Below are 23,953 nucleotides of genomic sequence, written 5' to 3' on the forward strand. Positions count from 1 at the left end.
TTCCCTTGAGTACCTGGGGAGAGCCAGGGGCTCTGAGCTTGAGGGTAGGGTCTCAAACTTAACACCTGCCCACTCACCTGGAGTGACCCCCATAGAAGGGACAGCGCCACCCATCCGAGGCCTGTGGGCAAGGGGATGCGGGGTCGGCAGAGATGGCCCTATTTGTCTTTGGCTGGGGGCATGGCTGAGGCCTGCATCCTTCTGACCGGAGGGTAGACACCATCCTTTATTCTTCTGACCGGAGGGTGGACGCCATCCTTTATTCTTGGTGCCCAGTTTCAAGTGCAGATCTGGCCCAGTTCTCCCAAGAACCTTCCTGGGAAGCAGCTTGGAGTGCGGGGTCACTTTGGGACTCTTCTCCAAGCCTGGCTGGCCTCCACTCTGCTAGAAGCTGTGGTTGACATGGAGGGAAAGTGGGTGAGACTTCTCCCACACCGCCAGAGGTAGTGAGACACGGAAACTGGCCCCCAAGTCGATCCAGATTTGAGGCCTTGGGGGGCCCCCTCCCCTCCATGAACCTGGGGCTCCCCCAGGGCTCCGCTGGGGACGGTGGGAGCTGTGGCCCGCGAGGATGGGGTGACCCACCGCCTCCCATCTTAGGGACAGTGCAGACCCTCAGAAAGACACCTTTTGTGCAGCATCTCGGGGGTGTGTGGTGGGAAGAGGGCTGTCCGACCTCCTGATGGCTTCAAAAATCAAAGGGGAGCCCACGGTCCCCGGGGCTAACCTGGGCAGATTTTCCTAGGTCAGTACATGAAACAGCATGGCGGGTGCAGAATGTGCCATCCGGAAGGTGTCCTGTTCCCCAGGGCGCTGCCCTCTATCAGCTGGCCCAGAGGAAGAGCATGGAGGATGCTTCGCCCTGACCCTGTGCAGTCTTAGAGGCCCGGGAACCAGGAAGGGAAGCCCCTCCCCGGTCAGCTCCAGCTCTTTTGGTCTAATTCAGGGATGGTGGTGAGCCCTGGGCTCTGGGAGCTGCAAGTAAGTTTCCACCAATAAGAGTTGAGTGCCTACTCTGTGCTGATGTCTTGGACACAGACCCTGCACTGGAGAAGCTGTCAGTCTGGAGACTCCCCTCTCTCCCTCCCTCCCTTTCTCTCTCCCTCCCTCCGTTTCTCTCTCCCTCCCTCCCTTTCTCTCTCCCTCCCTCCCTTTCTCTCTCCCTCCCTCCGTTTCTCTCTCCCTCCCTCCGTTTCTCTCTCCCTCCCTCCGTTTCTCTCTCCCTCCCTCCGTTTCTCTCTCCCTCCCTCCGTTTCTCTCTCCCTCCCTCCGTTTCTCTCTCCCTCCCTCCCTTTCTCTCTCCCTCCCTCCGTTTCTCTCTCCCTCCCTCCCTTTCTCTCTCCCTCCCTCCCTTTCTCTCTCCCTCCCTCCCTTTCTCTCTCCCTCCCTCCGTTTCTCTCTCCCTCCCTCCCTTTCTCTCTCCCTCCCTCCCTTTCTCTCTCCCTCCCTCCCTTTCTCTCTCCCTCCCTTCCTCCCTCACACTATTTGCGATAGGCATCGCGCCGCGCTATGGGATGCAGTGGAGAAGAAATCAGGTGTGTTTCCTGCCCTCACGAGGTGCCCAGCTTACTGGGCAAGACAGAATAAATAGGAATGTACCAGTACCGGTGGTGATAATGAGAAGAAGAAAGAGTAGCAGCTGCGTGTCGGTCTGGGAAAAATGGAGACATTCATCATGTTGATGCGTGATGGTGTCACGGGTGTAGACATACATCAAAGCTCATCAAACTACCTCAGTGAAGCTGAAAAAAAACTAAGAAATAGAGGTTAAAAAAAAGGAAAAAAAGCAATCATCATTTTGCCCTTTTCCAACAAATAAGGTAATAAAGGACCATAAACCTGGCTGATGGGGGGATGGGGGTATCCGTGGCTCTTGAGCAGGAGGCTTCTTCAGACGGCTTCCTGTGGGAGGGATGCGGGAGCTGGCCAGTCGACAGTCGCCTGGGCAGGTGGAAGTGTGGGCGTGCATGTCTCAGGCAGAGGCCCTGATTGACTGAGGACAGAGGCCCGGGGATGAATGGGAGGGTGGATGGGGCTATGTGTCTTTTCTATGTGGCCCTGGGAAGTCACGTTACTGTCCACATGCCCATCTGAGAAATGGGAATGTCAGTAACAGCTGGAGGGGTGCTGTGAGCAGGTGCTCCCTCAGTCTTTCCCTTTGAAAGGAGACACACATTTGACCCTTTAGGTGCTGCTCCTTTCCTCCCGGGGCAACAGCTGGGCTGATCATCTGGGCTAAGCCAGAGGGTGCTGCATTACCTGCCGCCTTCCTCTCAGCACCCATTTTACAGATTAGGAAACTGAAGCTCAGGGAGGACAGGTGCGCTGGCCCCAGGTGACCCACCTTATAAGTGAGGAAGCTGGAATTTGACCCTAATACCTGTGAAGCCCAACAGAGCAACAGGCCAGAAAAGGCAAGGTTCAGCCCAACACAACCATCCTTTACAGAACTTTGGCTTCTGCACTCTGACCCTCGAGCCACCTCTGCCCTGGGCCAGGAGGCTCCTTGCTTTCTCAGGTGGCTGGCTCCCCCATGAGGCCGCTCTGACCACCTGAGGTTCACCTTCTTAAGAAGCTGAAACCATCTCTTGCTGGAATGTCCCTCCTCTGTGAAGCACCCCCTGCCTGGATGGAACTCCACCCTAACAGGTGCCCTAAGAGGAGGGGAGTCTTGGCAAGTGCGGGAGCTCAGAACCCTGGGTGGTTCCTTTCATCCTGACGTGTCTTCCTGGATCCCAGCAGTGAGGACACAGGGAGGATGCTTGGATCCTCTGCGGGCCAGTTGTCTTCTCTGGGGGGACCTGGGGCTGTGAGGCAGCTCTGAGGGGCCAGTGGCAGGATTGGAACACACCCTCTAGCCTGGAATCACCCAATGGACTCGGGAGCTGGGATCATTCAGAGCCACGGTTGGCGCCTTCATTCACTCATTCACCTTAGTCATCATTCAACTTAACATTTCAAGCAGCCCCACAGTTCTAGAGGGAGGGAGTTCTGCAGTAGTATTGCGACATTGTCCCTGCCCTCACAGGGCTGCCAGTATTTTTTTTTTTTTTTTTTCCCACTGCATCACACGGCTTGTGGGATTTTAGTTCTCCAGCCAGGATCCAATCTGGGCCCTCGGCAGTAAAAGCGTGGAGCCCTAACCACTGGACTGCCAGGGAATTCCCAGGGCTTCCAATCTTGCTGCACTGTCCCCTGGGGGCCACGAGCCACACATGGCTATTTATATTTAGATTAATTACAAGAATTCAGTTCTTCAGTTGCACAAGTCACATTTCAAGTGCCCATTGGACAGCACAGGTATGGAACATTCTCAACCTTGTAGAAAATTCTAGTGGATGGCATTGGACTGGTGGGAGGACAGATGTGGACCCAAAACTCATACTGATGGCTCTTAATTATCCACTGGGATAAATGCCTTCAAGAAATACTTGGAGGAATGGTGACAGAGAATAATGGAACAGTGACCTGGTCGGGGGGAGGGGAAGGTTTTCTGTGGAAGGGATGTTGAGAAATGAGTCAGAGTTGGGGTGAGAGCCACCTGACAAAGGCAACAACACAGGCAAAGGCAGAGGGAGCGCCTTCAGGAGTGAGCAGGTCAGATATACATATTTCAAAAGTAATAAAATTTAATTTTTAGAGCAGTTTTAGGCTCACAGCAAAATTGAGAGGAAAGTACTGAGATTTCCCATACATCCCCGGCTTGCATAACCTCCTCCACCATCAACATCCCGGCTAGAGCCAGAGAGCAGAGCAGAGCAGTACATTTGTTACCCCTGATGAAACCTACATTGACACATCGTATCACCCGTAATTTACATTGGAGTTCACCCTTGGTGTTTACATTGTATGGGTTTGAACAGGCATCCACCATTACAGTATCATACAGAGTAGTTTCACTGCCCTGAAAATCCTCTGTGCGCCGCCTATTCCTCCCTGCCCTGGTCTCCCTAAGTCCTGGCAACCGCTGATCTTATTATTATCTCCATAATTTTTGCCTTTTCCAGAACATCATGTAGTTGGGATCATACAGTATGTAGCTTTTTCAGATTGGCTTCTTTCACTCAGTAATATGCAGTTAAGTTTCCTCCATGTCTTTTTTTTTAATTAATTAATTTTTTATTTATTATTATTTAAAAAAATTTATCTATCTATTTATTTATTTATTTATTTTTGGCTGCGTTGGGTCTTCGTTGCTGCTCACAGGCTTTCTCTAGTTGTGGCGAGGGGGGGCTGCTCTTCGTTGCAGTGTGCGTGCTTCTCATTGCAGTGGCTTCTCTTGTTGCAGAACGTGGGCTCTAGGCGCACGGGCTTCAGTAGTTGTGGCTCGCGGGCTCTAGAGCACAGGCTCAGTAGTTGTGGTGCACAGGCTTAGTTGCTCTGCAGCATGTGGGCTCTTCCCGGGCCAGGGCTTGAACCCGTGTCCCCTGCGTTGGCAGGGGGATTCTTACCACTGCGCCACCAGGGAAGTCCCTCCTCCATGTCTTTTCACGGCTTGATAGCCTATTTCTTTCTAGTGTTGAATATTATTCCACGGTTCAGATGGACTACAGTTCATTTATCCATTCACCTACACTTCTCGGTGGACGCTGTGAGGAAGTGTCACCGAAACCTGGAAAGGCTTGTGACAGAGTGAGAGCAGTGAGGCACCGGGGCTGACTCCCCCGCCCCACACGCAGTGATTTCCAACTCAAATGTTCCTCAGAATTGGGGATGCCCAGGAAATGTGAGACTCCTTCCTCATTAGAAAGAGTAAGAGTGGTAGAGGTTACAGCTTCTGTGTATTGAATAGCTCCTCTCTGCTGGATACGTACCTGCATAATCTCATTTAATCAATCATTGATTTGACAAATGTTGATCAAGGGTCTGCTGCAGCCATGCCCTGTTCTAGTGGGGGAGGGAAAATAAACACATCTGCCACAATGAGAAACATACCTGATTATGGCTTATAGGGGAAGAAAAGGAATGGGTCAGGGAGTCAGAAGAACCTGGGCCTCTGTGAAACCCTCAGATGCCTGCCTGAGTCAGAGTTGGGCTTCACTGTTGAGGTTTTGATAGTAAACAAAAAACAATGGGAACCCCGTTAACACGTGTTTGCCTCAAGTGGTTCCTAACCTTTAACCTAACCATGAGCTCTTTGAGGCAAGGACTGTGCCTGTCCCCATGGTGGTCCGCCCACAGTTGGAGCCATCAGAGTTCTCTGGATACAAACTGGCTCAACCTCGTGAGGTGGGAGGGGAATGAGGCCCAGGGAGTGTTTGATATGAAGCTTGATGTACTGGGTTGAATAGCGTCCCCCAAAGATTCAGGTTCACCTGGAATCTCAGAATGTGACCTTATTTGGAAACAAGATAAATAATAAATTTAAATAAATTTATATTTAAATAAATAAAATAAATAAATTAAAATATATTAAAATATATTAAATAAAATATAAAATATATTTTAAAAAAATCAAGGAAGGATTCTTCCCTTGAGTCTTTGGAGGGAGCATGGCCCAGTCAACATCTTCATTTTTTTTTTTTTTAATAAATTTATTTACTTATTTAGTTTTGGCTGCGTTGGGTCTTCATTGCTGCGCGGGGGTTTTCTCTAGTTGCGGAGAGCTGGGGCTACGTTTCATTGCGGCGCACAGGCTTCTCATTGCGGTGGATGGGCTCTAGGCACGTGGGCTTCAGTAGTTGCAGCTCGCGGGCTCTACAGCGCAGGCTCAGTAGTTGTGGTGCACGGACTTAGTTGCTCCGCGGGCATGTGGGATCTTCCTGGACCAGGGCTCGAGCCCGTGTTCCCTGCGTTGGCAGGCGGATTCCCAACCACTGCGCCACCAGGGAAGCCTCAACGTCTTCATTTCTGACTTCTAGCATTCATATCCAGTTCTTTCTTTCCCCACAAATTTTTATTCGTAAATGATTTGTAAATGCAAAAGGTTACAGGTGAGAGCATATCATCCATACACTAATTTACCCAGAAAATATTTATTCAGCGCCCATGTCAGGGAGCTTTCTAGGTACAGGGCGTTTACAGTTTATTGGGGAGGACAGGAAAAAAAAAAAAGGTACAGTAGATCAGATAGTGCAAAGAGTTATGGAGAAAAATAACAGAGGACAAGGTTATTTGTTAGGTTAGGTGTGTGTTTGCGAGAATGGGGAGGGGGTGATGCTATTTTCTGCAAGGGGCTCAGGGACCGGCTCTCTGACAGGTGGTTTCTGAACACTGCAGGCACTGGGGCCGGCAAATGCAAAGGCCTAGAGTCAGGAGAGTGCTGGGCCGGCAAGAGGGGGCCTGTGTGGCTGGAAAGGGGCGTGCAGAGAGCCGAGGAGCGGGACATGACGTCGGAGAGCAAGTGCAGCCGGGCTGAGATGCCCGCGCTCTACCCAGCCCTACCGGGTCCTTGGCTGCACGCCGCACCCAACATGACAGCCGCGCGGGACCCGCCCGCGGGCTAGCGGAAGTGCGTATCGGCGGGCGCCGGAAGTGGCGAGAGGCCCCGCCCCCTGCCCCGGGTCTCTGTGGAGCCTCGGACGCGCCGGCTTTGAGCATCCCTGGTCAGCCAGGCGGAAGGCCCCGGAGCTCTGGCTCCGGCGGCAGCGGCTCGTCTCGCCCTCGACATGGCCAGTATCGGAGAGGTACGCCAGGCGCCTGTCTCTACTCTCCTCCCTTCCCGCCGGCTTTGGTCCCGCTCGGTCCTCCACACGCCGACTCCTGTTCCCCTGCGTCCTTTCCGTCTCGCTCCCTTTCCCGCTCCATCCTTCCCGTCCTGACCTCTGCTGACTCTGTGCTTCCCATCCTGACCCCCGCCGCCGCGGCCCCGCTCAGTTCTTCCCACTCCGACCCTGGCGTCGGCCTGGCTTGGTCCTTCCTGCCCCGACCCTGGCCTTGGCCTCGCCCCGTCCTTCCCATCCCTACCCTGGCCTTGCCCCTTGCCCCTTACCCCTTGCCCCTTGCCCCTTACCCCTTACCCCATCCCCCATCCCCCATCCTTGACCCATCCCGCCCCCTAGGACCTCATCCTGTATCCGAAGGCATAAGCTCTCCCAACTTTTCGGTTTTCCATCCGTTTGCCGGTCCCGCATTCCTGATCGGCAGACTTCTCCCCCTCTCCCGCCTTCCCCAGAGTTTCCAGCTCCTCTAGGTCTCCCAGGCCCTCTTCCCATGCCCCTGTGCCTTGGCTCAGCCCTTGGAGCTCTGAGACGTTCCTCCTCCCTGCCCACTTCCCTTCCCATCCCATCCTGTGTCGCTGAACGTTCGGTTTCAGTCCAGCCCACTTTCCTCTGAGCCTGCTTGTTGTGTGACTTGGGGGGTGGTGGAGGAAAAGCCATTTCACCTGGGGGACTTGTGACTCGCCCTGAATTTCTTCCCCAGTGCTCCACAAATCTGGGTCCGACGGAGAAACCCACCGAGTTCCTATAATGGGATGCAGGGAATTTTCTCTGTATACCAGGAAATGGGGGATCCGGACAGTGACTAGGGTCTTCCCTTTTGTTGATTCCCACCTACCTGTTTGTGTACCTGTGTGCACGTGTATTTATACCTGTGGTCCGGGACTCAGGCCGTCGAGCGTACTCCCTAAGCCTTGCGGGCTTGCTCGTGCTCGGGGGAGCAGGAGCGCGTGCGGCATGAGTGCGTGGGAGGCGGCTGGGGTTGCCGATAGCTGTTCTTCATTTGAAGCGGATTTGGCTCGGAAGTGGCCCCTTGATTGAGGGGGAAGGTGTCAGGCACCTTGGTCTTAGGGGTCCTGGCGCAAAGGCCCCTCTGTTCCTTGAATCATATGTCGGGGCCCTGCCCAGTGAGGCCTCTTGTCCCATCGTGAGGGTCTTTTTTTTATAAAATGTGTAGTGATAGCAAGTTTTTAAAATTTTACTTATTTATTTATTTATTTATTTGGCTGTGTTGGGTCTTCGTTTCTGTGCGAGGGCTTTCTCTAGTTGCAGCGAGCGGGGGCCACTCTTCACCGCGGTGCGCGGGCCTCTCACTGTCGCGGCCTCTCTTGTTGGGGAGCACAGGCTCCAGACGCGCAGGCTCAGTAGATGTGGCTCACGGGCCCAGTTGCTCCGCGGCATGTGGGATCCTCCCAGACCAGGGCTCGAACCCGTGTCCCCTGCATTGGCAGGCAGATTCCCAACCACTGCGCCACCAGGGAAGCCCCAGTGAGGGTCTTTTGGCTTGAGAGGAGAGAGGGGGAGTCTTGCTCTATCCTGGACATGATCAAGGTCCCTTTCTCTGGGACGGTCTAATTATTTAAAAATTTTTTTAATTTTTTATAAATTTATTTTTTTATTTTTGGTTGTGTTGGGTCGTCGTTGCTGCATGCGGCCTCTTCTCTAGCTGCGGTGACTGCGGGCTACTGTTCGTTGCGGTGCGCAGGCTTCTCATTGCGGTGGCTTCTTGTTGCGGAGCACGGGCTCTAGGCGCACGGGCTTCAGTAGTTGTGGCTCGTGGGCTCTAGAGCGCAGGCTCAGTAGTTGTGGCGCACGGGCTTAGTGGCTCCACGGCATGTGGGATCTTCCCGGACCAGGGCTTGAACCCGTGTCCCCTGCATTGGCAGGCGTATTCTTAACCACTGTGCCACCAGGGAAGTGTCTGGGACAGTCTAATTATTGATTGATTGATTGACTGAGATATAGTTAACATACCATAAAATTTACACTTTTATTTTATTTTATTTTTTTCAGTTTTTAAAAATTTTTGGGGCTTCCCTGGTGGCTCAGTGGTTGAGAATCTGCCTGCCAATGCAGAGGACACGGGTTCGAGCCCTGGTCTGGGAAGATCCCACATGCCGCGGAGCAACTAAGCCCGTGAGCCACAATTACTGAGCCTGCGCATCTGGAGCCTGTGCTCCGCAACAAGAGAGGCCGCGATAGTGAGAGGCCCGCACACCGCGATGAAGAGTGGCCCCCGCTTGCCACAACTAGAGAAAGCCCTCGCACAGAAACGAAGACCCAACACAGCCATTAAAAAAAAAACAAAAACAAAAGTAAAATGTAAAATTCCACACACTTGCAAAAGAATGTTGTAATGAACTTCCCTCTATGTACTCATTGCCGAGTTTTTTTTTCTATTTCTTTTTAAAAAAATTTTATTATTATTTATTTGATTTATTTATTTTTGGCTGCATTGGGTCTTTGTTGCTGTGCACCGGCTTTCTCTAGTTGTGGCGAGCGGGGGCCACTCACACACCCCCGCTCAGAGGTGAAGAAGCTCGACGGCCTCCTCCCTCCCTCCTGGCGGCGGCCCCCTATTTGCCGTTACCTCTGCAGAACTCGCTGCCTTTCCTGGGGGGAAGGTGCACGGACTTAGAAATGAAGCCTCCGTTCCAGGGAAAAGACTCAACTGTTGCAAACCCAGCGCGACTGGGCCTCCCAGGCTTGGCCGTCGGGAGACCCGGGGGAACCAATATGACCTGCTGCCCTGAACGCCTGTCCCAGGACGGGGTGCTGGCCTAAGGACAGCACTGGGGCACAGCATGTGGAGAAGATGATCGTGTCGGGGGTGCTGAGACTGGACGGAGGAAGCTGCAACTCACCTCCTGTTTTGTTTTGTTTTTGTTTAATTCATGTAATTTCTAGGTGGTTTTAAGAGAAATTCAGTATTCCATACTGTAACTGGAAATTACATGATGCTGGAGTGTCTGGGAGTGTTTTGCCCTGTGTTCTCTTTGCTCTGCAGTGGCGTTCTTACTTTGATAAATCTGCAAATTGGGCATCAGAAGGGATCAGCCTCAGGCTGCTCAGTGGAATTCAGGCCCAGCTCTTCCCACTTGTGCCCAGGAACCCTGTATACCAAGCTTGCCTGATAAGGACTGCCCCTGGTCCCAGCCTCTCTCTCGGGAGATAGAGTCCCTAGGTCTAGGATGTGGCCTGGGAATCTGATTTTTTAACAGGTGTCTGGGATGATCCCAGATGATTGGGTCTGGGAAATTTCTCAGGAAAGTCACGTATGGTTCAAAACACTAGACCCCAGAATACAGTGACCCAGGGCAGCTATGGACTTGGGTCTCATGGCTGCCTTCTGCCCCTGTAAAGGTGGGAGGAGGGAGACAGGATTGAGGGCACTTCAGAAGGAAGGAGGGAAGGGAAGGCAAGTCTGGCTGCTGCCTCTCAGGAAGAAGGGAGAGTGGGAGGGGCCGATGCTGTTGAAAGGGTGGGCAGTAATCGGGGAAACCTTTCCCGGCCTGGCAAGGGCTCGGCCGGATGCAGGGGCTGGAGGGGTGTTGCAGTCAGAGCTCCCGGGGAAACCCCTGGTGCCTGTGTGGGGTGTGCAGACAGGCCCTTCCTCCCTGGACTTAACGGTTGCCATGGCAGCAGCAGGGCTTTCCAAGCCTGGAGGCTTCCATCCATGCAAATATGTATGGAAAAAGAGGCAGGACAGAGGAGGCGGGGCTCGTAGACAGAATCACTGGAAAAGGCAGTAGAAATAGTTCTGGGTACTCTCCTGGGAGTGTCAGAGAGGCACCCCGTCAGTGAGGACGTTTAAGGCAGGAGGGGCCCTTCAGGAGGTGTTGGGAAGATACAGGGATTCCTCCCCACCATGGGCTTTTCTTAGAGCATCCCAGTTCCTTTGGCCTTGATTTGGGGCTTTCACGGCACACTGATATAGGTCTGTCCCCTCTTTGTCTTGGTTGTACAGGCACTGGTCAGTAAGATGGGAAGCCCACATTAGGGCAGAAAACCTTCTGTAGATATTTGCAAAAGCAGAATGAAACAATAAGATGAGTGGACATCTTACTGGAAATACCAACATGGATTTCTTTCTTTTTTTTTTTATTTTTTATTTTATTTAATTTTTGGCGGTGTTGTGTCTTCATTGCTGCGCACGGGCTTTCTCTAGTTGTGGTGAGCAGGGGCTACTCTTTGTTGCGGTGCGCGGGCTTCTCATCTTTGTGGCTTCTCGTTGCAGAGCACAGTCTCTAGGTGCGCGGGCTTCAGTAGTTGTGGCTCGCAGGCTCTAGAGCGCAGGCTCAGTAGCTGTGGCGCACGGGCTTAGTTGCTCCGCGGCATGTGAAATCTTCCCGGACCAGGGCTCGAACCTGTGTCCCCTGCATTGGCAGGCGGACTCTCAACCACTGCACCACCAGGGAAACCCCCAACATGGATTTCTAACCAGAAAGTCTGATAAGTTGAGAGGAGTTGTGCCGTTCCTATTGTTTGTTACGAATCTTGAGATTTAAAAATGTCATTGGTCTGGTAGGTGCTGTTTCTTATTTATAAAGGCCTCATAGTTTCATTCTCTCATTTGACTCGTCCTTTCCCCATCCAGCGCTGTCCTGAAGAGCTGATACACATATCATACACATAATGGTAACTCATTACCCGTCAGAGCAACCCTGGGAGGTGAAGGCACTGTTGTTATTGGTGAAGGCCAATTATCATTGTTTCTTGATGGAATTCACCTGCCCAAGGATGTTTTAAGAATACAGCCTGACATTCGGGGCAGAGTGGGGTGGGGGGGGAATAGCAGCTTTTACAAATGAACAACCTCAGCTGATGGTCATGAGTTGAGTTGGAAACCTGCCAGACTTGGCTGGAGACCTTCAGTAGGAAAAATCTCTCTTAAATTTCAAATCTGTTACTTTTGAAGCGCGATCCTGGTGTGCAGATTGAAAAGGGGCTTTCGGAGAATGTTGGGGACTTTTTGCTCTGCAGTTAAGATTTTTGGTAACAGCCTCTTCTTCCCCATGGACTGCGGTGAAGGCTTCCCTTGCCTGCGGGCCACCCTGGGGGATCCCATGGAATTTGGTGCCCCTCATTTTCAGGACACATCCAACGACGGCGATGCGCCCCCTGCAGCAGCCGCGGTGGCAGATGATGCCCACCTCCTGGGCTTCTCCGATGAGATCCTCCTGCACATCCTGAGCCACGTCCCCAGCATAGACTTGATTCTGAACGTCCGGCGCACCTGCCGGAAGCTCGCAGCGCTGTGCCTGGACAAGAGCCTCACCCACACGGTGCTGCTGCAGAAGGACTATGAGGTGAGGGGCCTGGGGGTGGCGCTTGGCATGCGGGGGGCAGAGATGGGGAACAACCGAGGTGCCCGACTGAGGCCCCGCACAGCCTGGCAGTGGTGGGGCACTTGCAGGGATGACACAGCAAAAGCCAGGGGCCCAAAAGTGCAGGTAGCGTGCCATCTGGGCCAGGGCACAGGTAGAGCAGGCGCTCTTCTGGAAGGGTCTTGGGCCTTGGCACTGGGCCAGGAGGGAGACTGACTTCCTGGTAGATAGGTACCCAGGAGTGGACGTGCGGGCCCACTGTCAGCGCTGGGCTTTCCTGTGGAGTTAAGCACAGTTGGAGGCACCACGTCTCCCCACCAGCGGCATCCGAGGGCTCTGGTTGCTCTGCGTCCTCGTCAACACTTGGTGTTGTCGGTCTTTTCAGTTTAGCCGTTCTGATGCATGGGAGGTGGTATCTCATTGTAGTTTTAACTTGTATTCTCTGATGGAGGATGCCGTCCATTATGCTTTCATCAGGTGCGCCGGCCATTGGTGTACCTTCTCAGAAGTGTCTGTTCAAGGCTTTTGCCCATTCGTTATTGTCTATCTTTTTCTTAGTGAGTTTTGGGAGTTCCGTATATATTCTGGTACAAGTCCTTTGTGGGATGTGTTGTGAATATTTTCTCTTATAGTCTGTGGCTTGCCGTTTCATTTTGATTAATCGTGTCTTTTGAAGAGCGTAAGTTTTTAATTTTGGTGAGGTCCAATTTATTGAAATTTTGAGTTCATGCTTTTTGTATTCCGTTGAAGAAATCTTTGTGAAACCTGAGGTCATGAAGATTTTCTCCTATGTTGTCTTCTTTCTTCTTTTTTTTTTTTAACTTTTAAAAAAATTTTAATTTATTGTTTTGGCTGTGTTGGGTCTTTGTTGCTGCACGCGGGCTTTTCTCTAGTCGCGGCGAGCGGGGGCTACTCTTCATTGTGGTGCACAGGCTTCTCTTGTTGCGGAGCACAGGCTCTAGGCACGCAGGCTTCAGTAGTTGTGGTATGCAGGCTCAGTAGTTGTGGCTCACGGGCTCTAGAGCTCACGGTCAGTAGTTGTGGCGTACGGGCTTAGTTGCTCCGCGGCATGTGAGATCTTCCCAGACCAGAGCTTGAACCCGTGACCCCTGCATTGGCAGGCGGATTCTTAACCACTGTGCCACTGGGGAAGCCCTTCTTTCTTCTTCTTATATAACGTTGTATTAGTTTCAGGTGTACAATGTAAAGTTTTGTTATTTGTATACACTGCGAAATGGTCATGTCGAGGTACATCTGTCACCTTACATAGTTATAATTTTTTTCTTGTGATAAGAACTTTTAAGATCTTCTCTTGCAACTTTCAAATATGCAATATATTTGCATATTTGCAATAATAATATGATATTATTAACTATAGTCCCTATGCCCTACATTACATCCCCAGGCTTATTTATTTTATGACTGGAAGTTAGTACCTTTTGACTCCTCTCCCTCCAGACCACCAACTTGTTCTCTGTATCTGTGAGCTTGGTTTTAGAATTTTTATTTTTTATTGAAGTATAGTTGATTTACAGTATTATATTAGTTTCATGTGTAAAACATAGTAGTGATTTGATATTTCTATAGATTGCATACCATAGAAAGTTATTATAATATTAACTAGATTCCTGTGCTGTATATTATATCCCTATAAGAGTTTTTTTTTTTAATTCCACATATAAATGAGATCTTATAGTATTTGTTTTTCTGTCTGACTTATTTCACTTAGCATAATGCCCTCCAAGTCCATCCATGTTGTTGTAGATGGCAAGACTTTCTTCTTTTTTTTTTTTATGACTGAGTAATATTGCATTGTGTGTGTGTGTGTGTGTATTCCAATCACATCTTCTTTATCTGTTCATCTGTTGGTGGACACTTAGGTTGTTTCCATATCTTGGCTATTATCAATAGTGCTGCTATGAACATGGGGTGCAGATATCTTTTTGAGTTAGTGTTTTGTTTTGTTTTTTACAAATTTATTTATTTTATTTTTGGCTGTGTTGGGTCTTCATTGCTCCATACGGGCTTTCTCTAGTTGCAGCAAGTGGGGGCTACTCATTGGGGTGGCTTCTCCTGTTGTGGAGCATGGGCTCTAGGCTCATGGGCTTCAGTAGTTGTGGCACGTAGTCTCAGTAGTTGTGGCTTGCGGGCTTAGTTGCTCCGCGGCATGTGGGATCTTCCCAGACCAGGGCTCAAACCCGTGTCCTCTGCACTGGCAGGCGGATTCCTAACCACTGCGCCACCAGGGAAGTCTCCTAACCACTGCGCCACCAGGGAAGCCCCTCTATCTATTTTTTTAATAGGGTTGTTTCTTTGCTATTGAGTTGTATGAGTTCTCTATACATTTTGGATATTAACCCCTTATCAGATATATGATTTGCAAATCTCTTTTCCCATTTAATAGGCTGCCTTTCATTTTGTTGATGGTTCTCTCTGCTGTGCAGAAGCTTCTCAGGTGATGTAGTTCCTCTTGTTTTTTTTTTTGCTTTTGTTGTTTTTGGTGTCAGATTTTAAAAAATCATCACTAAGACTGATGTCAAGGAGCTTATTACTACTTATATTTTCTTCTAGGAGCTTTATGGTTCCTGGTCTTACGTTCAAGTGTTTAATCCATTTTGGGTTAATTTTGGTGTATGGTGTAAGATAGTGGTCCAGTTTCATTCTTTTGCCTGTGGCTGTCCAGTATTCCCAGCACCCTTCTATGTCGTCTTATAGAAGGTTATAGTTTCAGCTCTTATGGCAGCCCTGTGACCCTTTTGTGTTCATCTCCACATATGCTGTGAGGTCAGTGCGAGGCTCACTGTTCTGCACACAGCTATTCACGCCTTCCACCACTACTTACTGAAAAGATTATCCTATCCTCGCCGAATTGCCTGCAACCTGGAAAATCAGTGGATGACCTATTTTAAAGATAAACAGAGGCCTTGCCCTTAACTCAAATTTTAGGGGACTTGGAGGGGCTCCTCCTGTTGTTGCTGGCTGGGCAGTGATGCCTTGAAACCCAGAGTGAGGCCCCTGAGAGCTCAACCTCTTTCTGTGAGAGCTCTGTGCTCCTCCCTGATGGAGAGCTGAGCTCACTCCCCAGAGCGCTGAGGCCAGGCTTCCTGCCCACGAGGGTTCTTTACTGTAGAGGAAGGGCAGGTGCACAGTCTGTCTGGAGCGTTTAGAATGTGTGTCCTTCGTCTGCACAGTTCTGTGTGTGTACATTTGCCATAGAGAAGTGATCACGTGCACAAGCCTTATGTACATGGATGCTCGGTGCTGTGTCGTCCGAAGGCCTCGGTGGCTACTGGGCCCCCGACTGGACGTCCTGTGGCTCCCTAGGCCGTCCAGGCCAGGTTTTTGAGGAATATTTAATGATATGAAAGTGCACGTGACGTAAAGGAAAGCGACAGCCAAAGAACGCTTCCAGGGCCTGATTCCACTATGTGATTTCAAAACACCCCACCTAACGTGAAACTTCCCATCCTAACCACTTTTTTTTTTTAAATTAATTAATTTATTTATTTATGGCTGTGTTGGGTCTTCGTTTCTGTGCGAGGGCTTTCTCTAGTTGTGGCAAGCGGGGGCCACTCTTCATCGCGGTGCGCGGGCCTCTCACTATCGCGGCCTCTCTTGTTGCGGAGCACAGGCTCCAGACGCGCAGGCTCAGTAATTGTGGCTCCCGGGCCCAGCTGCTCGCGGCATGTGGGATCTTCCCAGACCAGGGCTCGAACCTGTGTACCCTGCATTGGCAGGCAGATTCTCAACCACTGCGCCACCAGGGAAGCCCACTTTTTTTTTTTTTGGATGTGTTAGGTCTTCGTTGCTGTGTGCAGGCTTCTCATTGCGGTGGCTTTCTTGTTGTGGAGCACAGGCTCTGGGTGCGCGGGCTTCAGTAGTTGTGGCACGTGGGCTCTAGAGTGCGGGCTCAGTAGTTGTGGCACACGGGCCTAGTTGCTGCATGGCATGTGGGATCTTCCCGGACCAGGACTTGAACCTGTGTCCTCTGCACTGGCAGGCGGATTCCTAACCAACCACTGCGCCACCAGGGAAGTCCCCTAACCACTTTTAAGTGTACGATTTCGTTAGCCCTAAGTACATTCACAGCGTTATGCAACCATCATCACTCTTTCTGAAACTTTCTTATCGCCTTAAACAGAAACTCTGGAACTATTAAGCAATAACTCGCATTTCCCCTTTGCCCAGGCCTCTGGTAACCTCTATTCTACTTTCTCTTTCTGATTTTGCCTATTCTGGATCTTTCACATAAGTGGGGTCGTACAATATGTGACCTTTATGACTGGCTTCTTGGGCGTCATGTCCTCAAGGTTCACTCATGCCGTGGCAGCGTCAGGATCTCATTCCTCTCCATGCCGAGTAGAATTCCACTGCGTGGATGGACCCCACTGCCTTCATCTGTTCGTCCGCTGATGGACGGCTGGGTTGTTGCCACCTTCCGGTTGTCGTGAACGGTTCTCCGTGGACATGGGTGTGCAGGAGTCTGAGTCCCCGCTTTCAGTCCCCTTGGGTGCACACCTGGCTGTGGAACTGTGGGTCACGTGGTAACTGTTTAGCTTTTGGAGGAGCCACCAGACTTTTCCACAGGGGCTGCCCCATCTTCCATTCCCGCCTGGCCGAGACTCCTGACTGTCGGTGGAAGGTAAGCATGCGGGGAGGGACGAGGCGCCAGCCCTGCCCTCATTGTCCCTCCTCAGCTGGAGCGGGGCCTCTGCCGGGCCCCCCGCGGCTCCCTGACTGTCACAGGGGAAGGCGCGGTCTGGGGGGCGAGGGTGGAGGAGACGCCGGTGCCTGCAGCCCCTCTCTCCCCACCCCCCGCCCACCCGCAGGCCAGCGAGGACAAGGTGAAGCGGCTGGTGACGGAGATCGGCCGGGAGGTCCAGCAGCTCAGCATGGCCGGCTGCTACTGGCTGTCGGGCAGCACGGTGGAGCACGTGGCCCGCTGCCGCGGCCTGGTGAAGGTGAACCTCTCGGGCTGCCACCTGACCTCCCTGCGCCTCTCCAAGGTTCTGTCGGCCCTGCAACGCCTGCGCTCCCTGGCCATCGACGTGAGCCCCGGCTTCGACGCGAGCCAGCTGAGCGGCGAGTGCAAGGCCACGCTGAGCCGCGTGCGGGAGCTCAAGCAGACGCTGTACACGCCCTCGTACGGTGTGGTGCCCTGCTGCACCAGCCTCGAGAAGCTGCTGCTGTACTTCGAGATCCTGGACCGCACGCGCGAGGGCGCCGTGCTCTCGGGCCAGCTCATGGTGGGCCAGAGCAACGTGCCGCGCTACCAGCACCTGCGCGTCTTCTACGCCCGCCTGGCCCCCGGCTACATCAACCAGGAGGTGGTGCGCCTGTACCTGGCCGTGCTCAGCGACCGCACGCCCGAGAACCTGCACGCCTTCCTCATCTCCGTGCCCGGCAGCTTTGCCGAGAGCGGGGCCACCAAGAACCTCCTGGAGTCCATGGCCCGCAACGTGGCGCTGGACGCGCTGCAGCTGCCCAAGTCCTGGCTCAACGGCTCGGCCCTCCTCCAGCACATGAAGTTCAGCAGCCCCTTCTACTTCAGCTTCAGCCGCTGTGCCCTGTCCGGCGGCCACCTGATCCGGCGCGTCATCGACGGCGGCAGGGACCTCCGGAGCCTGGCCGGCCTGAACCTCAGCGGCTGTGCGCACTGCCTGGCTCCCGACTCCCTGCTGCGCAAGGCGGAGGACGACATCGACAGTGGCATCCTGGAGACGCTGGTGGCGGCCTGCGGCAACCTGCGGCACCTCAACCTCTCGGCTGCCCACCACCACAGCCCCGAGGGCCCCGGCCGGCACCTGTGCCAGCTGCTGGCCCGGCTCTGCCACCTGCGCTCCCTGTCGCTGCCCGTCTGCGCCGTCGCTGACTCGGCGCCGCGGGCCGACCGCGCGCCCGTCCAGCCTGCCACGCACGCCGTGCCCCGCGGCTTCGGCAAGAAGGTCCGCATCGGCGTGCCGTCTGGCCCCGACCCTTTCTCCGGGCAGGCGGGCCCCCTGCCATCCTCTGTGTTCTGGTCGCTGCTGAAGAGCGTGCCCTTCCTGGACCGCCTCGAGCTGATCGGGTCCAACTTCTCGTCTGCCATGCCGCGCAACGAGCCCGCCATCCGCAACTCGCTGCCCCCCTGCGGCCGGGCGCAGAGTGTGGGGGACTCGGAGGTGGCCGCCATCGGCCAGCTGGCCTTCCTGAGGCACCTGACGCTGGCCCAGCTGCCCAGCATCCTGACAGGCTCCGGGCTGGTCAGCATCGGCCTCCAGTGCCAGCAGCTCCAGTCCCTCTCCCTGGCCCACCTGGGCACGATGGGCAAGGTGGCCTACATGTCCGCCCTCTCGGACATGCTGAAGCACTGCAGGCGGCTGAAGGACCTCAGGTGAGGGCGCCCGCCGTCCCTCCGTGGCCTCCGCTGGCCCTTTGGAGGCCTTCGGGGCGTGGAGGGGAAGCGAGGCACATGGCCTTTGGCTCGGCGGGTGTTGGCGTACCCACTGCGCACCTGCTGAGGCGAGCGGGGTGCAGGCCTGTCCTCCAGGGGCTGAGAGTCTTGGGGGGCACTGACAAGGGACTGTGCATGGTGGCGGGGCTCGGGGGGTGTGGGGGCTCGGGAAGCAGCGGCTGGCGGCGCCCAGGGAGGGTGTGCGGGAGGTGGTGCCGCCCGAGCCTGGCACGTCGTCCTCGTCGCCTGTGGCTGTCTCCGTGCCTGGGCTCTAGGACGCTGCTGCGTACGTGACCTTATTAATCCTCATGCCCGTCCCGCGAGGTGGACGCTGTTCTTGCCAGACGACGGAGCTGGTAAGTGGGGGCCGGGAGTGGAGCCTAGCTCTGCGACTCGTGAAGGATGGGTCGGGGCTAGCCAGGAGATGCAGGCGCAAGGCTTTCCGGGAAAGAAGGCAGCGTGTGTAGAAGCCCCAGAGGCTTACAACCGAGCAGCGTGCTCAGAAGCCAGGTGATTCTGATCGGGGGGCGCGGGGGCGTCAGGTGAGGCGAAGGCGCCGAGGGACTTCAGCCCGCAGAGGGAGGGTCCGGGTTCCAGTGTGGGGAGGTCCCCCTGGCCTCCCACCTGCACTGGAGGGGCCAGGCCGGGGCGAGGGGGGGTGTAGAGGCGGGCTCACAAGGGGGCCGCACGCTGCTGAGACGTGGCGGTGCCCGGAGCAGGACGGCCGGGCTGACCTGAGGGGCCGCCCCGGGAGAGTGCGGGGTGGTGGGACCCACGGACCTCGGCAGGGCTTCCCCCACCCAGGCAGTTGTTGGAGGGCCACTGGCGATTTCCCGGGCCCCGACGCGGAATGATCCCCGGCGACTCATGCTGTGGAGTGAAGGCTGTTCTCGTGAGGGCCCAGCATTTAGAGGGTCAGCCTTTGTTAACCTGAGCCGGATTTGAGAATGTCTACAGATCTGATCTTGAAAAACTGCAGTTTCCTAAACGTCGTGGTGGCCTCAGACCTCAGCTCTGCGAGGGCTTCGGGTGGGGGAGGAGGTGGCCGCTGGGCTTGGTCTCCGTGAGGCTGGAGCTGGTGGGGCAGCCGGGTGAGGGCGGCATCGGGGCACGGGGACGCACGTGTGTCCTCATCGCCGCACCAGTGAGCACTCACCGTGTGTCTTCGCTGAGGGCCGGGCACCAGGCTGGGAGCTCTCTGGCGCTGTCTGGTCTGATCCCCTCACTGGGCCCTTCGTCGTTCCTGCTTCATGGAGAGGCAGCAGACGCCTGAGGGAAGAGCTGAGGTCCGCCCGGGTCGTCGAAGCCCAGAGCTCGACCTGGGCACCCGAGCCACACAAAACGGAGACAAGCGTGTCCTGTCTGGACCTCCACTCTCCCCCTAGAAGGCAGGAAATGAACCGGATTTGAGCTGGCGCTTTGCTGCCCCGGCCCTGGAGCCTCCCAGAGCTTCTCTGCCAGGCTGCCCGCCGCCCCCAGGGCAACACACGCTGCGGGCCCCCCGCCCGGTCCCTGCTGGCGTGAGGGCTGGGGCCCGGGGTCCAAGCCTGGCCTCCCACGTGGCTTGGCCCCCTCCTGCCCTGTGGGGTGGGGCGCCACCTGTGAGTGAGTGGGGAGGGGCCCTGACCGCAGCCCCTGCCCCTCGCCCTTCACAGGGTGAGCCTGGGCTGCCATCGCAGACGATGCTGCCCCTCTTGCCCAGATCCCTCGCGGCTCCTTCTCTTTTCACTGGTTCATCTCCAGCCAGTGCCTCCTCCCACCTTGTCCCCTCCTGTGCCTTCGCTGTCACATCAGTGGCCTTTCCAGGAGGACTGTTGTGAAGTGAGTGGTCAGTGGGCCATGCGTAACTTGAAGCTGCAGGTGGACCACAAAATACATCCAACAGACGAAAAGCCACCAGGTCTGCTGTCCTGTTACCCTGTTGGATTCTCGTGATCAGGAATGAGTATTCCTTAGTTCGGGGAGCCTGAGGGAGCATTTGAGTTCTAATTTAACTAAACTCAGAACCAGAGTATTTCTGGATCTGTCATTTTTGTCTTCAGTGTTTTGGCTTTCTTGCTACCCTGTTAAACCTGGCACCTTTTCTAACCACGCTGTGGTCAAACCACGTGCCGATTATTGAGGAGTGTTTGATCAAAAGAGAAATCAGTGAAAGTAAAATAAAGTCATACATTCATGTAGTTTAAAACGTCACGGGACTTCCCCGGTGGTCCAGTGGTTAAGACTCCACGCTTCCACTGCAGGGGGTGCGGGTTCAATCTCTGGTCGAGGAACTAAGATCCCACGTGCTCGCGCGATGCGGCCAAAAACATAAAAATAAAATAAAAAGTCACAGTGCTTCAAGGCAGATAATGAAAACTGGACTTCTTCTCTCTCCAACGTCCTTTCTGCCTCATGTCCACAGTGTCATATTTTTAAATTAATTAATTAATTAATTAATTAATTTTGGCCACGTTGGGTCTTCGATGCTGTGCACGGGCTTTCTTTCTAGTTGTGGCGAGCGGGGGCTACTCTTTGTCACGGTGCCCGGGCTTCTCATTGCGGTGGCTTCTCTTGTTGCAGAGCATGGGCTCTAGGCACGTGGGCTTCAGTAGTTGTGGCTCGCGGGCTGTAGAGCACAAGCTCAGTAGTTGTGACGCATGGGCTTAGTTGCTCCACGGCATGTGAGATCTTCCCGGACCAGGGCTCAAACCTGTGTCCCCTGTATTGGTAGGCGGATTCTTAACCACTGCACCACCAGGGAAGTCCCACAGGGTCATATCAAATGTCTGCTGCCTGCAGAGCCACATGGAGACAGCAGGTGCTCCCAGCTCACCTGGGCTGCTGGATTCCCTGCACGAGGCCTGTGCTCGGCCCCTTCAGGGCTGCTCTGCCTGGAGGAGAGGGGAGTGGGCGTGGCGTCCAAACTGGTCCCATGTCCCTGCGTCTCCTCGTCCAGGAGATAGACCCTAGCCTTGGGTGGAGGCAGGCAGGACCCACAGCAGGGGCCTCAGAGTCAGAAGGCCTGGGTGGACCTTGGGCTGTCTGTGCCCAGGTCCTTGTTCTGTAAAGTGGGGCTGTTCAGACCAAAGGGATTCATCCTTATAAGACACTTAGAACAGGACTTGGCACTTATAATACATGTTACGGTTTTTCATCCATTCAGCAAATATATGAGCACCTGTTATGCCAGGCACTGTTCCAAGCACCCAGGACACTGAAAAAAACAAAGATCCTTGTCCTTGGGGAGCTTACATTCTAGTGGGGAAAATAGACCAAGAGTCAGCGTAAGGAAGTATATGGTATATTAGACAGTAACAAATGCCGGGGAGAAGAAGCAGAGCAGGACGAGGGATGCCTGGGTGCAGGGGCGGCAGTTGGGGTACATTTCATGAAGGAGGTGAGCTTTGAGCAGGGAACTCGGGGAGACGAGTTAGAAAGCAGAACCTGGGGAAGAGTGCTCCGGGCCAGGCAGGTAGAGTCACATCAGCCGGTACGGTGTCCACGACCCACAGGGTGACTTACACTTACATGAGCTAAAATGAGAGAGAACCAAGCATCGAGTTCCTTGGTGGCATCAGCCACGTCTCAGGTGCTTAGTGACCACGTGGGCTGGTGGCCACTGTGCTAGGCAGAGCACATACAGACACTCCCCTCTGCCCAGAAGGTTCTGTTGGAGAGCTGAGAGCGCAGGGCCCCGAGATGGGTGTGCCAGGGTCTCAGGAGCAGCCGGGATGGAAGCAGGGCAGGTCACGCTGCTGTGCTGAAAGCGGCCTGGGGGGCAGCAGCAGGGCCACTGTCAGGGGCATGTCAGACATGCAGGGAGCAGCCAGGAGAAAGCAGGGGTTGGAGCATGGCCAGAAATAGCCAGGTTCTGACTTCACAGGGAATCTGCTGATTGATTGGGTGCATGGGATGGGTGTCGAGGCTAGGTGGGTCCAGGCGGTGCCGAGGCTTCTGGCCTGAGCCGTTGAGCTGACGTGGCTGCCATCGGCCGAGAGAGGAAGGCAGGGGCGAGGCTGCACACGTGTGGGTTGGAGAAGCCTGGACGACCCCCCGCCCCCGCCCCTCCCCCCAGCCCCCAGAGAGGAGGAGCCGTCTCCCAGGTCTGCCAGCTGGCGCTTGGACTGGAGAGACCGCCCAACAGGAACTGGTCAGGAGGATGAGGGCTTGGTAGAAGAGACCGGGCAGGAGCTGTCCGGGAGAGAGGAGGCGGGCTGGGGGTGTTGTGGAAGCTGAAGGGAGAGACTGCCCTTTATTTAGACTGCTGCGGACCGTGGCTGCCCCGTTGGCTTGTATTTGTACGGCCGCCACGTGCTCGCCCCGTGCTTACAGGTCTTTGACATTTTAGCAACCTTGGGAGTGTCGCTATTATTGTCCCATTTTGCAGATGAGGAAAGTGGGGCCCAGAAGGTTAATGAACTTGCTGAGGGGAGACAGCTGGTCTGCGGGCAGCTGGGAGCAGGTCCTGTCTCGTGGGGTCGCTGGATGTCAAATGGGGTAACCTGGCGTTTAGTGGTCACCAAGTGACTTACAGGGCCTCGGACGTGATCCTTGTGGCCCAGACCTTCCCCCGGGGCAGGGTCGTGCAAGCAGTGTGGGTTTTGTGGGCCGACCTGAGAACCTGACCGCCACTCACAATGGGCTCTCTGTGCACGCGGCTGCTGAGACCACACCTCATCGGAGCCGGGATACTGCCTGTTCGGAACAAACACCAGTTTCTAGAACTTGGCCAAATGGCCCCGTTCCTCTGGATTCCTGCCTTCTGTGGCAAGCGGAGCCCGGGGGGATGGAGGGGAAGGAGCAGATGGTGCCTGCCTGCCATGGGCAGGCACTGCAGAGGCTGCCACACCGCTGCCAGGGCGGCCTCCCCGGACAGCTCCCGCACTTCCCCAGGCGGCCTCCGCTGTCCCCACCAGAGAGGCCCATGAACTGCAGCTCTTTGCCAGCTGGGGCCAGGGCCGCTTCTGCGAGAACACGTCGTCCCGCTGGGGCCTCGCAGGCTCTGGATTTGCCTCTGGATTTCTGGTGCACCTCGCCAGCGGCAGGATGCCAAGCTGGGCAGAGCAGGGCACCTGATGAAGCCTTGCCTGGTGGAGAGGGGGAAGGGAGAGCGTCACCCTGAGTCACCCTGGGCTGCCCCTGACCTCGGAACTGGGGCGGCGTCTGGGCGTAAGCGAGAGGGCTTCTTGGAGCCAGGCCCTGGAGGCTATGCCAGGGCCACCCTCCAGGCCCAAGCGCTGCTCGGAGGGGTGCCTGAGAGGTGGGCAGGCAGATGAGGGGCGGCCCGAGCGCCCGTCTGTGCCCACAGAGCCTCTCGGAGAGCAAGCATCGGAGGCCAGACCCTTAGAGGTCGGAAGGCTGAGGCCCGCCCCCCAGGGCGAAGCCAGTCACAGAGGCGCCCCTTCCTCCTCCTCTGCCCTGAGCAAAGGCACTGCCCGTCACTCGTGTCAGGTTAGCTCTGCCAGCCCACCGCCCGGAGGAGCGGGGGACGGTGTGGACGTGCCAGCCTCGCCCGGCCCACCAGGCCTGCCTGCCCTGAGCACCCATGACGG

The 23,953-nt window shown here is 54.9% G+C and overlaps 1 protein-coding gene across 6 annotated transcripts in view; it reads left to right on the forward strand.

The window, feature by feature from the left end:
- Positions 1-1,450: 1,450 nt before the first annotated feature.
- Positions 1,451-23,953, forward strand: part of FBXL18 (F-box and leucine rich repeat protein 18) — a 44,766-nt gene continuing 22,263 nt past the window's right edge. For 2 of the 6 annotated variants that reach the window (XM_082360934.1, XM_082360938.1), the window contains exons 1-3: positions 1,451-6,626; positions 11,753-11,968; positions 16,816-18,359. In XM_082360934.1, coding sequence (XP_082217060.1) covers positions 6,609-6,626; positions 11,753-11,968; positions 16,816-18,359 — 1,778 coding nt within the window. In that variant the 5' untranslated portion in view covers positions 1,451-6,608. Of the gene's footprint in view, positions 6,627-11,752; positions 11,969-16,573; positions 16,629-16,815; positions 18,360-23,953 lie in introns of those variants that run through there. The other 4 variants (XM_082360936.1, XM_082360935.1, XM_082360933.1 and 1 more) reach the window with 3 other exon arrangements.

The sequence above is a fragment of the Balaenoptera borealis genome (assembly GCF_965194805.1).
Source record: "Balaenoptera borealis genome assembly, chromosome: 16".
In the NCBI taxonomy this organism is placed as follows: domain Eukaryota; kingdom Metazoa; phylum Chordata; class Mammalia; order Artiodactyla; family Balaenopteridae; genus Balaenoptera; species Balaenoptera borealis.